This window comes from Asparagus officinalis, chromosome 7 (genome assembly GCF_001876935.1).
Source record: "Asparagus officinalis chromosome 7, Aspof.V1, whole genome shotgun sequence".
Taxonomy (NCBI): domain Eukaryota; kingdom Viridiplantae; phylum Streptophyta; class Magnoliopsida; order Asparagales; family Asparagaceae; genus Asparagus; species Asparagus officinalis.
Window position 1 is genome coordinate 104768002 of NC_033800.1, and position 16824 is coordinate 104784825.

At 40.6% G+C, this 16824-nt stretch overlaps 1 protein-coding gene across 1 annotated transcript; it reads left to right on the plus strand.

Annotated features, from left to right (window-relative positions):
- On the plus strand, positions 14731-16571 carry LOC109850963. Its single transcript, XM_020421054.1, has 2 exons — positions 14731-15892; positions 16186-16571. Exons 1-2 carry the CDS (start codon positions 15223-15225, stop codon positions 16218-16220), a joined length of 705 nt encoding a protein of 234 aa, XP_020276643.1. The 5' UTR covers positions 14731-15222; the 3' UTR covers positions 16221-16571.

Genomic DNA, 16824 nt, shown 5'->3' on the forward strand with positions numbered 1-16824 from the left:
TAATGATTAACAACCTCCCACTGTGGCTATTTAATCATTTCCAAGATGATTAAAACCTTCCCACTGTAATTTTCAAAATGTCTTTCGTTGAGAAAAGATTCAATGACTTCATCAAGTCAATCTTCCCTCACGAAGCTCCTACTGTGACTCTGAGGTCCTTCAAGGATAAAGAAAAATTCATCTGCCTACATGCAAAACCCTTTCTCGGTCATCGACATTTTCATGATAACCAGGACTTTCTTGCGAAGCGAAAGATAACAAGAACCTTCTTTCCTTCGTCTATAATCCTTGGTTGATTTCAATCGCCAGGATCTATTCCATCAACTCTCACTGTATTTTGGAACCTTCTTTCGTCGATATGAGATTTGATGGCCCCATTCAATCAATCTTTCCTCGTGAAACTCCCACAATGTAGTTGTGGAGTACTTAATGATTCATGGTCCTCCACCACAAAATCACTCACTGATCAAATCAATTGACAGTGAGTCCATCCAAATTCCCACTATATCTATGTACTTAACACTCACACTGTTAAAGTTATGACACAACACTTGAAAACTTAATCTGATGATCTATGGTGATCATCGAACCCCCTTCGTGTCAAGATCTTGTCACTTGGCACCGAAACCCCCACTGAGTGATCTGTACAAGTCAACATTTCTATGATTATTTGTATCTTCACTCCCACTGTTTCTTAGTCAAACCTTCCTATAGTTAGGACTAAAGCCAAAATACCCTCTTGATTTCTTTAATGAACGAGAGGCCCACTTTCAAAGCCAGATTTCCCTTTCGATAAACGAAAAGCCTCCACCTAATTTGAACGATCAAATCTATAAAAGTTAAGGTCGTCTCAATCCTCCACTTGGTCAGACCTTCCTACGGTTTTGACCAAAATTGGAATTTCATCTCGATAAACAAGAAATTTGTCTTCTGATCGGGTAACCAATCCTATAAAAGTTAGGGTTATCCAGATCTCTTCAATTCTTGAAGTAGAGATCCCACTTTGAGTTTCTTTCGTAGGAGATTGAATATAAAATTCTTCCTCTCTAGCATCGTCTCGATAAACGAGAAATATGTCTTCAGATCGAGTAAGCAATCTTATAAAAGTTAGGGTTATCCAAATCATTTTGATTCTCAGAGCAAAAATTCCACTCTAAGTTTCTTTTGCAGGAGATAGAATATAAAATTCTTCGTCTCTGGCACTAGGTTTGTCTATACCCTAAGAAAAAGAAGACATGGAGATAGAATATAAAATTCTTCCTCTTCAGCGTCGGGTTCGTCTTTGCCCCAAGAAAAGACACATCTTTCCACCAAAATCCATATCTTTCATGTATGGGGTACTTTATCTTAATCCCTAAATAGAGATAAGTCTACACCTAACACGCGTTGCCAGTTAATCTTTCACCATAAAAAAAAGACACCAGAGTTCATGTCTGAGGGATATTATCTAAATCCCTAATTAGAGATAAGTCTGCACCTAATGCGCGTTGTCGGGTGGTCCGTTCCCGCGAAAACAACCAAGTCTACGTATTTGATATCGTAGCACTAAAATTCATGCCTTTCATGCATGAGGGACTTTATCTCAATCCCTAAATAGAGATAATTCTACACCTAACACGCGTTGCCGGTTAATCTTTTACCGTGAAAAAAACACTAGGATTCATACGTGGAGGAATTTATCTCGACCCCTTAATAGAGATAAGTCTACGCCTAACACGCGTTACCGATTAATCTTTTACCATGAAAAAGACACCACGATTCATGCCTGGGGGAATTTATCTTGACCCCTAAACAGAGATAAGCATGCATCTAACACATGCTGCCGGGTGGTTCGTTCTCGCGAAAATGGCCAAGTCTACGTATTCGACATCGTAGCACCAAAATCCAAGCCTTTAATGCATGAGGGACTTTATCTCAATCCCTAATCAGAGATAAGTTTATGCCTAACACGCGTTACCGGGTGGTCCATTCCTGTGAAAATGAAGAAGTCTATGTATTTAAAATCATAGCACCCAGTCTAAGAGAGTTTATTCTCTTAGCAAAACATTACATGTGAAACGGTTTTAATAATTTGCATGCTAGCCTGATTCAAACGGTAATCGGTAAAGGCACGCCAAATCCATTTATGGCTGAGGGTTTGCTAAAAATTCTATGAATACCCCATAAAGGATGATTAAGTTTATGTATTCAAAATCATAGCATTAAGTCTAAAATAAAAGAATTTGTTCTTTTAGCATAATGTTACATGTGAAACGCGTTTCAATAATTCACATGCTAGCCCGATTCAAACGGTAATCGGTAAAGGCACATCAAATCCATTTAGGACGGAGCATTTATCAAAAATCCTGTAAGTATTGTGATTTTTTGTCCTAGATTGGATAAAAAGTCATAATAAGAAGGAGAACGCGCTAAGTAAAAGACTTTGTTCCATAAATAAAGTCAAGTTAAATGAAGATACAAAAGTGAAAGCTATCAGTCCGAATACAATCCGCGACTGAGTATCCGAAGTTCTAACGTAGAGAGCTCATATGCATAACTCTACTCAAGTTTAGCCTGCAGCTGAGCCCGGATGGAACCTTCGAATTCATCTAGTATCTTTACAACTTCGCTTCTCAACTTAGCCAATTTATCCTCTGTAGGCTCTAACTTCTCCAGTGCCTGTCTTCGAGAGTTTTCAGCATCTGTGTAGAACCCCGTAAAATTTTATAAGGATATATAGATATTGAATTATTAGTGATGAATAATTCTTTTGTGAAAATTTATCATATACATATATATATATATATATATATATGAATGTGATGAATCATGTTTGGGAGCCTAACAAGAAATTCTATGTTGGAGAAAACAAGTGGATTCACCAGGATGTCAAACAGACATAGCAGGCAGTTGTCCTGCTGTGCGGTTGACCGCGACATGCGCGACGGTCGACCGCACAGCAGTCGGGCACTCAGGGGACTTTTCTCCTGTTGTGCGGTCGACCGCACTGGGCGTGGCGGTCGACCGCACAGCGGGCAGAGAGTTTTTCTGTGTTGGGTCTTAACGGGTTTCGAGTCGGGTTCGGGTCGGGTTGTGAGGATAGTATATATACTATTATACCCAAGAGAGCCCCATTTTCCATCTGATATCAGAACCCTAGCCCCCTCTCTCCCCTAAAACCCTAGTTTCTCACTCCTTGGTGATTTGGAGGAGCTTTGGAGGGCTTTTCAGCGAATTGTTGGTGGATTCAGCGAGAGGGATCATCTTCCTCCAGATCTAGGGCTTCCTTTTCGTCGTAGGCGAGTAACATCCCGCCCAACTTCATCCCTTTTCCTTTTTATGCTTGGATTTGAGGTTTATTCGGTTTTTATTGAGCCTAAAATCATATTTTTGTGTAGATAAGTAGATCTTATGGCATGGGATGCAAGAATCATATATTTCAGTCTTAAAAAGTTCACTAATGATGTTTAATTAAATGAGTTTTTGATCTGAAACACTTTTATGAGAGTTAAACTCATTTTTACTATTTAAGAACTTTTAAAATCATGTTGTTTAAGGTTTGGGATTTTTGATAATGAGGTTTTAACCATTTAAACTTGTTGTTTATTGCCATAGTTCTCTATTAAAAGGTTATAGTATAATGGGTATAGAAATCCCCAAGTTTTTGTATGAGTTCGGTAGCTGACAGAACCCAGAATGAGGTTCTGTCCGCCCAGCGGTCGACCGCATAGGACTCAGCGGTCGACCGTCGAGCTCTTGCCTCGATCACCTAACTTTGATCTTCAGTTGTACTAAGCATCTATGCATGATAGATGGCCTGAAATACTTGCCTAGAATCACACGACGAGTTGAGTGTGAGTTTTGCATAAGTAAACCATGCCTTGTATATCACTAATACTTGCTCAGTTGCACAGTCCTCGTGTTGGACTATAATCCATAGAAGTCCTCGTGTTGGACTATAATCCATTTCAGTCCTCGTGTTGGACAATTATCCTTTTATCTCACGTGTTGGGAAATCTCCATATCTAATTCATGTACTGGACATCTTTATTAACCATGCATGCAACATTTCACATGAGTTATGACATGACACTTATGAAGAATATGACACCACATATATTGAGAGTATGATATGACACTTATGTCAAATACGACATGGTAATTATGTGGGACGTCACATAATACAATATATATATGTTCGGAGACATGTTGTATTTTCTTTTTTGCTTATTTCTGTTTACATATTAGACTCCGGGTTTGGTACTTAAGGATTTTCAATTTGGGATACAAGATATATACATGAGGGTTTCCTTGTTTGGATTATTTCGCTCGACGTACCTATGCCCGTGTTGAAATTTTATAAGTACTAAGAACCATTCTTTATTGTTTGGGTAATTGCTTATATATATATATATATAAATATATATATACTTTGTGATAACTGTATTTTTCTTATACAATGAGCCCTCTCCCTTGGGGTTGGTTGTGATGTTGCTCGCTAGCGCTTTGTCGCTCGTTGTCCCTCCCCCTTTCAGGTCACAAGCCAGGAGCCCGGAGAGTCGCAGGTTGATGACAACACACTTTAGCGTTCGACTGTCTATTCTAGCTATGTTTTATTATGGAGCTCCACTATACACTTTGTTTAGACGGTTGAAGACTTTATTCCTAGATGTTGTAAAGGCTGTGTACCTTATTTCCTTTACTCAGACTTGTTGTATTTGGGATGTATTAAGAACTCCAGTTTGTTCATTTCAGACATTGACTTTATATTCCTGTATGTTGGATGATGAAATACTATGTGATCACTATTATTCCATCAGTTGTGTCTTGCAATATCTTTAACTTGCTTTTGTACCTACACCTATTATTGATTCCACTAGACAGATGTTAATTGTGATGGTGAGACATGTTATTGCACGGTGTGGTACAAGGCAGGTTTGACATTCTTGGTTTCACCTTGGACTGTAGCCTTGTGTGAACCCAGGGGCGTCACAGTTGGTATCAGAGCTCTAGTTCCAGTATCCTTAGGATCATCCTGTGTCGAGTCGTGGAGCTAGGATAGAGTTTCCTAGGATTCATGTATAGAGTCCGTAGGGATTTCCTAGTATGAGTGAGGACGACTTATGCGTATACCTCAAAATTTGAGGAAATTTTTTTTTATGATAACTATTTTGCAAATTTAAAGTATTTTGTGTGAATACTATATGTTGTGAAGATTGTATTGTGATACGCTATTTATAGAAGTTTATTTTGACTCATAAACTTTTATTTTCTTATGATCAGAGAGATGGCAGGACGTGGTAGACCTCGTACCAGGAGAGCTACCCAGGCAGAGTCACAGCAGACTCCATCAGAGCAGCAGCCAGCTCAGTCCGAGCCCCAGCAGGCACCACCAGAGCCGCAGCAGGCTCCTCAGTACTTGGTGGATCTTATGGCTCCTCTCATTGCCAGGATGACGGCCATTGAGGACTTGGTGACGACTCATATAGCACCACGGACACCACCACCACCGGTAGCTCAGCAGCAGGGGATACCTGCCGTTCCTGTTAGAGAGAGACCCCCAGAGGCCACGCCTGCAGCCATTCCTTTAGCAGTACCAGACAGGGCCACGGAGCAGGAGACTTGGCTCCGTATGGTGGAGAGGTACCAGAAGATGAGGGCACCGGAGTTCCAGGGGTCACCAGACCCTCTTGCAGCCCATAAGTGGAAGGAGGATGTGAGCAACATTCTCGATATACTCGGTGTAGATTCAGTCCAAAAGCAGAGACTGGCATCCTACAGCCTGAAGGGAGATGCCGGGAGGTGGTACCGACTCCAGTTCACTCCAGAGCAGAGGCTGACCCTCACGTGGGAGGACTTCATATATTTCTTCGATGGACAGTACATTTCTTCTGCAGCACGGACTGGGAAGGAGCTTGAGCTGTCCCGATTGACTCAGGGGGACATGACAGTTGCAGACTATAAGAGCAGGTTCATGGAGCTGTTACATTTCACAGGCATGTGGCAGACAGGAGAGCGTCAGGCTCAGATGTTCTTGGCCGGGCTTCATCCTAATCTCCGACGGTACCTCGTGTCGAGGAGATTTTATTCAGTCAGGGAGGTAGCTGAGGCTGCCACTTCTCAGGAGACTGAGACTTCTATGTTCCAGAAAGACAAGGAAGGGAAGGCCAAGACCGGACAGAGTGGGGACAAGGGCAAGAACAAGAGATCTTTTTCTGGACCTCAGCAGCAGCATCAGGGTCCTTATAAAAAGGGACCCCAACAGGATCAGAGGGCGCATCAGCAGTGCAGGTTCCAAGGGTCTAGCTTTAACTGTCGCAAGGTCGGACATAAGGCATCAATATGCCGTAGCGCACCAGCAGGAGCCCAGCAGGGTAAGGGTCCGAACCACCAGCAGCAGCGACAGCAGGGCAGAAGTCAGGGCCAGCAGAACAGGCTTGAGGCACCGCCAGCAGCTCAGAGGACTGAGGGTCAGATTCGGGCAGTTCAGGAGATTTCTCAGGGGCAGATTATCCCATATTCTCCATCCCCATCAGCAGAGCAGTCTTCAGCCACAGGCAGGGTTTATGCGGTAGTTCCCCGTGATCATGGAGCCAGTGGAGCAGTAGTGGAGGGTACGTTCTTTGTGAACTCCTTTCCCGCCCGTATTCTTTTCGATTCGGGAGCCTCGCATTCTTTCATATCGCATGCATTTATGGCTAGACTCCAGCTCGTAGCTCAGCCACTAGACACCCATTTATCTGTTTCCACCTCTTTAGGTGAGGTATCGCTTCTGGAGAGCGTTTGTAGGAGGTGTACCGTCAGTTTAGACGAGTCGGAGTTCATAGTTGATTTGATAGTGTTGCATATGTCCGAGTTCGATATCATCCTTGGTATGGATTGGTTGTCTTCCTACCATATTAGTATTGACTGCTTTGCGAAGACAGTCAAGTTGCGAACGTCCGATGGGTCCGAGATGATTGTAGCCACTTCTCAGGGCAACCAATTTGCGGAGTCATTTTTGGCATACATCGAGGAGGTGATGCGACGGGATCAGGGTGTCGATTTATTGGAGACTAGAGTTGTCTCAGAGTATCAGGATGTCTTTCAGGACATACCTGGGTTACCTCCTGTGAGCGAGGTTGAGTTCTGTATTGAGTTGCAGCCAGGCACAGCCCCGATATCCCGCGCACCCTATCGCATTGCGCCAGCTGAGATGAGGGAGCTTCAGACCCAGTTGGATGAGTTGTTAGCTTAGGGTTTTATCTGTCGGAGTCATTCTCCGTGGGGTGCACCGGTCCTCTTCGTGAAGAAGAAGGACGGTAGTATAAGATTGTGCATAGATTATAGAGAGTTGAACAAGGTCACTATCCGGAATAGGTACCCATTACCTAGGATTGATGACTTGTTCGACCAGTTGTAGGGAGCGCAGTACTTCTCGAAGATTGATTTTTATTCTGGCTATCATAAGTTGCGGGTTCGGGAGATGGATATTCCCAAGACCGCTTTCCTTACTCGATACGGATCTTTCGAGTTCTTGGTCATGCCTTTTGGGTTGACCAATGCACCCGCGGTATTCATGGACTTGATGAACCGGGTTTTTCGTCCCTTCTTAGACTAGTTTGTGATCATTTTCATCGATGATATTCTTATTTACTCAAGATCGGAGGCGGATCACGAGGAGCATCTACGGATAGCATTGAGGACTCTTCAGGAGCATCAGCTGTAGGCTAAGTTCAGCAAGTGTGAGTTTTGGCTTTCAGAAGTCAGATTTCTTGGCCATGTTATCAGTCGAGAGGGTATAGCAGTGGACCCGGCTAAGGTCGTGGCAGTTCTTGACTGGGAGCCACCGAAGACGGTGACAGAGATTCATAGCTTTTTGGGTTTAGCTGGATATTATAGGAAGTTCATCCAGGACTTCTCGAAGATTTCGACACCGATTACACACCTTACGAAGAAGGGTGTACCGTTTATTTGGAGCATGGAGTGCCAGAAGGCTTTTGATATCTTGAAAGCCAAGCTGACCACGGCGCCGGTTTTGACCATTCCGTGCAGTGATAGGACCTTCGTCGTGTATACCGACGCGTCGTTGGCCGGATTAGGGGGCGTATTGATGAAGACTCAGAGGGTAGTAGCTTATATCTCACGGCAGTTGAGGGTGCATGAGCAGAACTATCCCACTCATGACTTGGAGTTAGCAGCAGTGGTATTTGCACTGAAGTCATGGAGGCACTACCTTTATGGAGTGCAATTTGAGTTATTCACTGATCATCAGAGTCTGAAGTATCTCTTTTCCCAGAAGGAACTCAACCAGAGACAGAGGAGATGGATTGAGTTTATCAAGGATTACGAGTTTGGGATTCAGTATCATCCGGTTGAGTAGGAAACGTCGACATCGGTTTGCGGCTTTGAGGTGTTCATTGTACAGAGATCTTACCACTCTTAGCCAGTTTAATTTTAGACCCGAGGTTGGAGGTACCGATGCATTTTTGGGAGCCGTGACAGTGCAGCCATCTTGGAGTGACAGAGTTGTCAGAGCTCAGTTGGGAGACTCTTGGATTCAAATCCGAAAGGAGGAGATTTCCAAAGAGCCAAAGACTGATTGGACCATTGGAGCAGATGGAGGTCTACGGATGAAGGGTAGATTGGTCATGCCAGCCAGTGCAGAGCTGAAGAGGGAGCTATTTGATGAGGCACACCGTACTCGGTACACGGTGCATCCAGGAACCACCAAAATGTACAAGGACTTAAAGAGACATTTCTGGTGGAGAGGTATGCGTAGAGAGGTTGCAGACTATGTGGCTAGATGTTTTACCTATCAGCAGGTGAAGGCAGAGCATCAGAGACCAGCAGGGACACTTCAGCCTTTACCCATTCCAGAGTGGAAGTGGGCAGATATTTCTATGGATTTTATTGTGGGGTTGCCGAAGTCGAAGAAGGGGAATGATTCTGTTTGGGTGATAGTGGACCGGTTGACGAAGTCAGCGCATTTTATTCCAGTGAGGACCACTTATACAGCCGGAGATAGTTCGACTCCATGGAGTTCCAGATACGATCGTATCGGATCGAGGATCAGTTTTCACTTCACACTTTTGGAGGAGTTTCCAGGACTCATTTGGTAGCAGGCTATCTTATAGCAGTGTATTCCACCCGCAGACGGATGGTCAGACTGAGAGGGTGAATCAGGTATTGGAGGACATGTTGAGGGCATGTGTCATTGACTTCCAAGGCAGCTGGGAGGATCATATCCCATTGGTAGAATTCGCTTATAACAACAGTTATCAAGCGACGATCGGAATGGCTCCGTATGAGGCATTGTACGGGAGACCCTGTAGATCACCGATATGTTGGGCAGAGCCAGAGGACAGCTGGATGCTTGGGCCAGAGCTAGTGAGGCAGACTACCAAGAAGGTAGCATTGATCAGGGAGCGGATTCTAGCCGCTCAGAGTCGGCAGAAGAGCTATGCAGATAAGAGGCGAAGACCCCTAGAGCTTCAGATTGGGGATTTGGTTATGCTGAAGGTATCGCCTATGAAAGGCGTGCAGCGGTTCGGGAGGCGAGGGAAGCTTGCACCGGCAGCAGCGGGTGTTGGATATACCGGAGATTGAGCTTCGGGATGATCTGTCTACTATTGAGATTCCAGTGTCTATTCTTGCTAGAGAGGACAAGAGACTCAGGAACAAGGTGATTCCATTGGTGAAAGTTCAATGGAACCGAAGTGGAGTTGAGGAAGCTTCTTGGGAGCGCGAGGAGGACATGCGACGCGACTACCCACATTTGTTTGATCAGGTAAATAAAATTTTATGACAAGTGCCTTATATTATGTTGATATATTTGGTTAGATATATTTAACACTAGAATGAGAATATCTTCGCCACATTCTTAATCTTTTACCCACATTTAGTTGAACAGGTAAATTAAATTTTTATGATATGTATCTTATATGGTATTTGGACATTTGGTTATATTTGCATTTAAAACTAGTATGAGAATATTCTCGCTCAATTCTTAATCTTTCGGAACACACGGTATATATATGAGGGGTTCCTTGTTTGGATTTTTCACCCGAGGTAATAGTTTTACTAGATTAGGGTTTGAGCGGGAGTGTTACCATTTTAAAGAGAGAGTATATATATATATATATATATATATATATATATATTATATACACAATATATATACATATACATATATTTTATATATAAGAAAATAAAAAAAAATTAAAAAAATTAAAAAATTTTACTGTTCCGGGCCCGGACCGGGCCCGGGCCGGGCTCGCCAACGGCGACCCCGGCTCTGACTCTGATGATCGACAGGAATAGTGGAATTCAGAACTACCGAGCGCACAACTATATATTTTCATCAGTTACAAAATCCACTCAATTGTTCTGCGCTAGCTGCTGCATGTATAGTCTTCTTCTCCTTTCCGCCACGTTCATGAAACTGTACATTTGTTGTCTGACTCTGATGATCGACAGGAATAGTGGAATTCAGAACTACCGAGCGCACAACTATATATTTTCATCAGTTACAAAATCCACTCAATTGTTCTGCGCTAGCTGCTGCATGTATAGTCTTCTTCTCCTTTCCGCCACGTTCATGAAACTGTACATTTGTTGCTACTATATGACGTACAGACGTAGCTAGAACATGTTTGTGGCATTTGCAATGTTACGTGTGATAGCCAATGTCACTAACGTTTCGATTGGCCATCATTTTGAGGAGATTGAGACGTGTCCGGCGACAAAGGTCAAAAGCATTATATTTATAAAGTGATGAAATTAAGGGAAATTCCTCTATATGATTGGTGACTGTAATTGAGTTATACTAGTCTAGCTATCAATTTCTAGCTAATGACTAACAAAAGATAGCTACATCCACGTGGAGCACGTAGTAATAAGAGCATTGTACATAGGGTAAATGGAATTCAAATCTAATTAAAAGCGAGATAGATTTTATACTCAAGGAATGAAAGAAAATATAAATGATAATTATATCTCACTATCACAATAATATTATACACTGCTGTCATGGTTGCTAAGTAATAAATAACGTTTGCTAATTAAACGGATTAGACGTCCGGCCAATCGACAGGGTTTGCAAAATCAATAAGTTGTTAATCGGTTGCGTTTTGCAAACCCAAAAGTTTCTGTCAAACAAAGCCAATGTCTTGAGACTTCAAATAGAAGTATGTATTTTTTTCATGTACTATTGTCACATGCACTTGATTGTCCAAGATGGATTGATATTAGTAAGGAGCAGAGATTAAAGGTTTAGGCTCCTAATGAAACTTTCTCTTGAAGCTTAATGCAAATAGGTCAAAAGTGTCTGCGGACGATATCCCATTGATTAAAATATAAAATCATTAAAACGGGAGAAAAATGAATGCTTTCGAACATATGAAGAGTTTCAAGGACACTGTGGTCATACAATGACCGACATATAAATGGATACTCTCATCTATAAAAAAAGTAGTTAAGAGACCATTGCAATATCATAAGTACTGGTTTTAATGGATGGTGGTTGTTTATGTGAGAAATTGTATGGGTAAATGGATGTTTAGAGGAGTTTAGAGTCCCCTAATTTTACTTAGATATCTAATCAATCAGAAGGAAGTACACTCCTACACAGGAAATAACCATTAGAGAACGGGAGTTTATTGCTCCGGTGTGTCCTCGGATGTTCAAGTTAGTAATAGATTAAGAATTTTTGTAGATTTTTTTGCGTAACTTAGAATAGTGGAGATTACACACTATCTATAAAGGGTTGTCAAGGGCACATTAGTAATTTGATCGGATCAGTGTAGTTGGCTGATTAGATAACACATTACGCGTGCAGTAGCCAGTCAAATGAGTCACCTTTGCATTTAATGTGACAGTCACAAAATGACTGAAGTGCTAGTATGGTCTGACGAGTCATAACTTTAGCCCAAGGAGTCATAATGACTTTGAACCCACATAAATTTGATGGTGTTTGGGCGGCGAAGTACGCTTGTTGAAGCTGATAGATCGTCTTGTCATTTGAGACATTCGTTAGCGAGTGCTCGAGTAGAAGATGCCTTTTGCCATAGACATAGCTTCTTTTAGCGTATTGATAGGGGAACAAAAGTATGCACTATAAATTTGTAAAGGATAACTATCAAGTTAAAATATAGTATAGATGTCGAATCTACCATAAAGGAGCGTGTTTGGAAATGCCTAAGTTTAGTCTTGGAAAAGTATGACAAAGAGGAGTGAAATAGAGTGTGTAGAGATGTAGAGGGGGAATTCTCAAAAAAAATTAAAAGAGATAAAATAAGTGGGAAGAGGGAGGAAACAAATAAAAGAAAAACAAAGATGCAACTGAAAAAATAAAAAGAAATGAAAACAAGAAAAGATGGAGAAGTAGGAAAAAGAGAAAAAACAACAAAATTAAAACAAAAGGAGGAATATCAAATGAGAAAGGAAAAAAAAATCAAATCAACAAAGATTGGTTGAAGAAAACGTTGAGAAGTTAGCAATCTAGAATTGAACTAACTAGTTAACATCAATTAGGATTTATGAATTATTATCTTTTTATTATATTTTGCTTTAAATTTACTAAGAAAAGATTATTAAACCAATTAAAGAAAACATAATATATCAAATTGTCATCCACAAAAAAATTCCATTCGTAAATAGAACAAGCAACGAGAGAATAATCCTAGAAATGAATAAGTTTAACCTAACAAACTACTAAAATAAGCATGGATTATCAAACATTGTTTATATCAATTAGTTTTCTAGTTGATTATCCAAAAAATAATCATTTTAAACTTCAAAAAATCAATCCATAAAACATAAAAGAAATTAAATTAGTTTCACACAATCCTAGATTTTCTACATGAATTAGTTACTCATATTGAATAATGAAATAAGAAAATGAAATCTACATTAATAAGCATAAAAGAACAAAATGTAAATCTGAACTACAAACAATGAAAGAAAGAAATAGAAAATTAAAACAATAAAGAACAAGAAAGTAAATAAATTATATAAAACACAAAGAAAAATTATACTACACGCATGAAATAAATCTCATCTATCAAGCATGAAATAAAAATAAAAAAATAAAATTCTAAAATATATAATTCTAGAACAAGAGAACAAAAGGGGAAAATAATAATTTACATCACTAGGGGTTGTCCCATTGAAGGCAAATTTTCATCTTCACTATCAAAGAAGAGGAAAAGAAAATTTGAAAGAAGAAAAAAATTTATTTAGTGTAAATAAAAAGCTTACAATTTTTCGAAAAGCCTAGGGTGGTCCTCCTATCCAAAATAAAATTTTTAGAAAAGTTTCGCTCCCCAAAGCCCTCACTCTCTGCCCTGATTATAGCCTAGTCCAATGAATATTAGCCCCTAGATCAAACTTAACTCATAAACTACATAATTTTAGCCTTTAATCTATGACTATATACTAGGTATCGATACAAGTACGAATAGTAGTATTCATACCAATATCAACATAGGTATCAGTACTGCTATCGATATTGGTATCGGTACTAATATTGTTACTAGTATCAATACAACTATCAAAACTTCTTTGGTTTGGAGCTTTCTCGCTGAAGTGCTTGGGCTCGTTTGTGTAGGGTTTTTATGGAATGCCTGCCTTGATCTTAGGCTTTAATAAAAAGTTTAGAAATGAGGGAGTTTAAGTTCTTTTGTGCTCTTGGTCATCAATCTTTCATTACCTACAAAATTGACATAAAAATACTTTATTAGAAGATATTTTATTAAAATTAAAATTGATAGTGAGAGTTTAAAAGTGTAATAAAATATGATGATCAAATACACCACACCTAAACTTTTACTAGTCCCCTAGCAAAGAAAAGAAGTAAAATGGAAAGAAAGAAAAATTATAACTCAATTTTGTAGGAATAACAGTATTATGTAGCACATACAACAATCCTTTAAACCCCTAGGTTGTCCTAGTGGATGAATTACAATCCCGTGCGGTGCTATGCTTTTGCCGACGTTTTGGTTTTTGCCAACGCAGCATGTGTTGCCAAAAGTACTAATTTTGCCGACGCACCCTTGCATTTGAGAAAATTCTGCATACCTTTTATCGACACAAAATATTATGCGTCGCTAAAAGATGTACTTTTCCCGACGCATGAAGCGTCGCCAAAAGTGTTGATTTTTATCGACACAGGTTGTTTTGCATCACCAAAAACTTTCCTTGACCCACTTTTGGCGACGCGTTAGTGACGCTGCATTTTTTGTCGGGAAAGATATTTCCCGCCGTTTTTTAAACTTTTGCCGAGGTTTTTGTTTCGTCGGAAATGCTGTATTTTGTTGTAGTGATATTTTGTTGTAATGTTGATGTTATTGTGATAAGCCCTATACTTTTGTATATATTGTATAGTGAGTTTTTGTGGATGTAATATAAAATAAGTTACGAGATATTTGTAAAATACTTTATACTTTTGTTTCTATGAATACTCTGCTTACTAGGTCACTACCCGTGAGTGGGGCCTGACAGCTAGAGGGGTTGATTCTTTGTTTTGGAGGAAGCTATTTTGAATCATGAATTTGATTTTGATCAAAGTTGGAAAGTATATAATTAGTTAATTGGTTGTAATTAGTTAGAGATAATTACGGATAGTGATAGGTGTATATTTGGAAGTTAGAATTCTACATATTTGGAAGTTAGAATTCTACCTAGTTTTAGGATTGTGATAGCTGGCAATTAGCTACCTATATGTATCGTGTATCTTTCTCCCATCAATGATACATCAGATGTGAATAAACTTCAAACTTTTTCATGGTATCAGATCAGGTTTGAAATTTTTTTTCTTCTACGTTCTTAGCCGAGAGACAGACTTGTGAGATGACCGAGACGGGCCAATCGAAGAAGGGGATGGATTCTTCATCGCCTTACTACTTGCATCCGTCGGATAATCCAGGCGCCATCATCACGTCATGTTTGCTGAACGAGGAAAATTATGATATGTGGGAGAAAGCAATGATGAACGCCTTCAAGGCCAAGAACAAGTTAGACTTCATCAACGGGACCTTGACAAAACCCAAGCCAGATGAATCGGAGGCCAACAGTTGGGAGGCGTGTAACTCGATGCTGATCTCATGGATTTTCAATTCGATTGAAAAATCAATCTAGTCAAGCGTGGCGTACTTAGAGACTGCAAAGGCAGTCTGGGACGACTTAAAGGAACGCTTCTCGATTGGGAATGCACCACGCGTTCATGAACTCAAAAGCGAGATCTCATCGCTTCGACAACAGGGCATGTCTGTAATGGCATATTACACAAAGTTGAAAGGGATGTGGGATGAATTGAGCAGCTATTCCAAGATCCCTACCTGTACCTGCGGTGCGGCGCAAGAGTTTATCAAGGAACGAGAAGAGGAGAAGCTTCATCAATTTCTAATGGGCCTGGACGATGCAGTATTTAGGACGGTGCGCTCTCAAATACTTAGCATGGAACCTCTGCCATCGTTGAGTAGAGCTTACGCGACTATCACACGTGAGGAGCGGCATAGATCTATTGCACGAGGCCAAGAGGAACGAGTGGAGGGAGTAGCTTTAGCAACACAAGTAGCGGCGAAAGGGAAGAATGTTGTGCAAAATAAACAACAATATGCTGAAAAATATTGCTCAAACTGCAAGAAGTTGGGACATGAGGTGTCTGAATGCTTCGAGTTGATCAGCTATCCATCTTGGTTCAATCGAAAAGGGGGCCGCGGACGTAGGAAAATTGAAGGCGGACGTGATCGAGACCAACAAAATTGGAACACTAGACGGAGTCAAGTCACAGCGGCTCATGTTCATCAACCCTCGAGATCAACTGCTAGTCATGCAGCCAATCAGAAATCTATACCAGGTCTGTCAAATGATCAATTTCAACGACTGCTGACCTTTTTGGATCGGCGCGATGACAGTTTTGAAAAGTTATCTGGTAAGACTCTTAAAACACCACCTTGGATACTTGACAGTGGGGCGTCAAACCATATGACGGGAAGGTTGGATTTAATATATGACGTTAAAGAGGCAGTTCCCATGCTGGTTATCTTGCCCAATGGAACAAAGACTTCAGCGACAAAAATTGGACGAATTGTCTTGAGTCCTGAATTGACTTTAAATAATGTTTTATATGTTCCAAACTTAACTTGTAATCTGATATCTATATGCCAACTCATAAGTGAGTTGAATTGTCAAGTAATGTTTACTAATAAGCTTTGTGTGATACAGGACCATACCTCGAAGAACCTGATTGGAGTGGGTGAGCCACGAGGGGGGGTCTACTACTACAAGCTTATAGAGTCACACAAGGCTATGAAGGCACAAAGAGTGGACTCCAACACATTATGGCATCGTCGGATGGGACACCAGTCAAGTCAGAATTTACATTTTGTTCCTGATATTAGTAGTTTTAAGTCGAAGAATAATGAAGCATGTGATGCTTGTTATCGAGCGAAACAGACACGCTCCTCTTTTCCTATCAGCAACAATAATACAGTTAGTTGTTTTGACTTGATACACTGTGATTTATGGGGTCCTTATCGCATTACTTCTTCTTGTGGTGCCCACTATTTTCTTACAATTGTCGACGATTGTAGTCGTGCTGTTTGGGTTTTTCTATTAAAAGAAAAGAGCGAAGCTAGTAAGCGTCTAATAGATTTTTGTATGATGGTCAAGAATCAATTTACAAAAACTGTAAAAAGAATTCGTAGTGATAACGGGTTGGAGTTTGAGTATGGACCGATGCAAAAATTCTATAGGGACAATGGAATAATGCATGAGACTAGTTGTGTGGACACACCACAGCAGAACGGGAGAGTGGAGCGAAAACATAGACACATTTTAGAAGTGGCTAGGGCACTTCGATTT

What these genes read in the sequence shown, in the direction of transcription:
- LOC109850963 (XM_020421054.1), top strand. Translation starts at nt 15,223, where the DNA reads ATGTCTGTAATGGCATATTACACAAAGTTGAAAGGGATGTGGGATGAA. An exon ending in CAGTTTTGAAAAGTTATCTG is followed by an intron (nt 15,893 to 16,185) that starts GTAAGACTCTTA and finishes TGTGTGATACAG; the next exon opens with GACCATACCTCGAAGAACCT.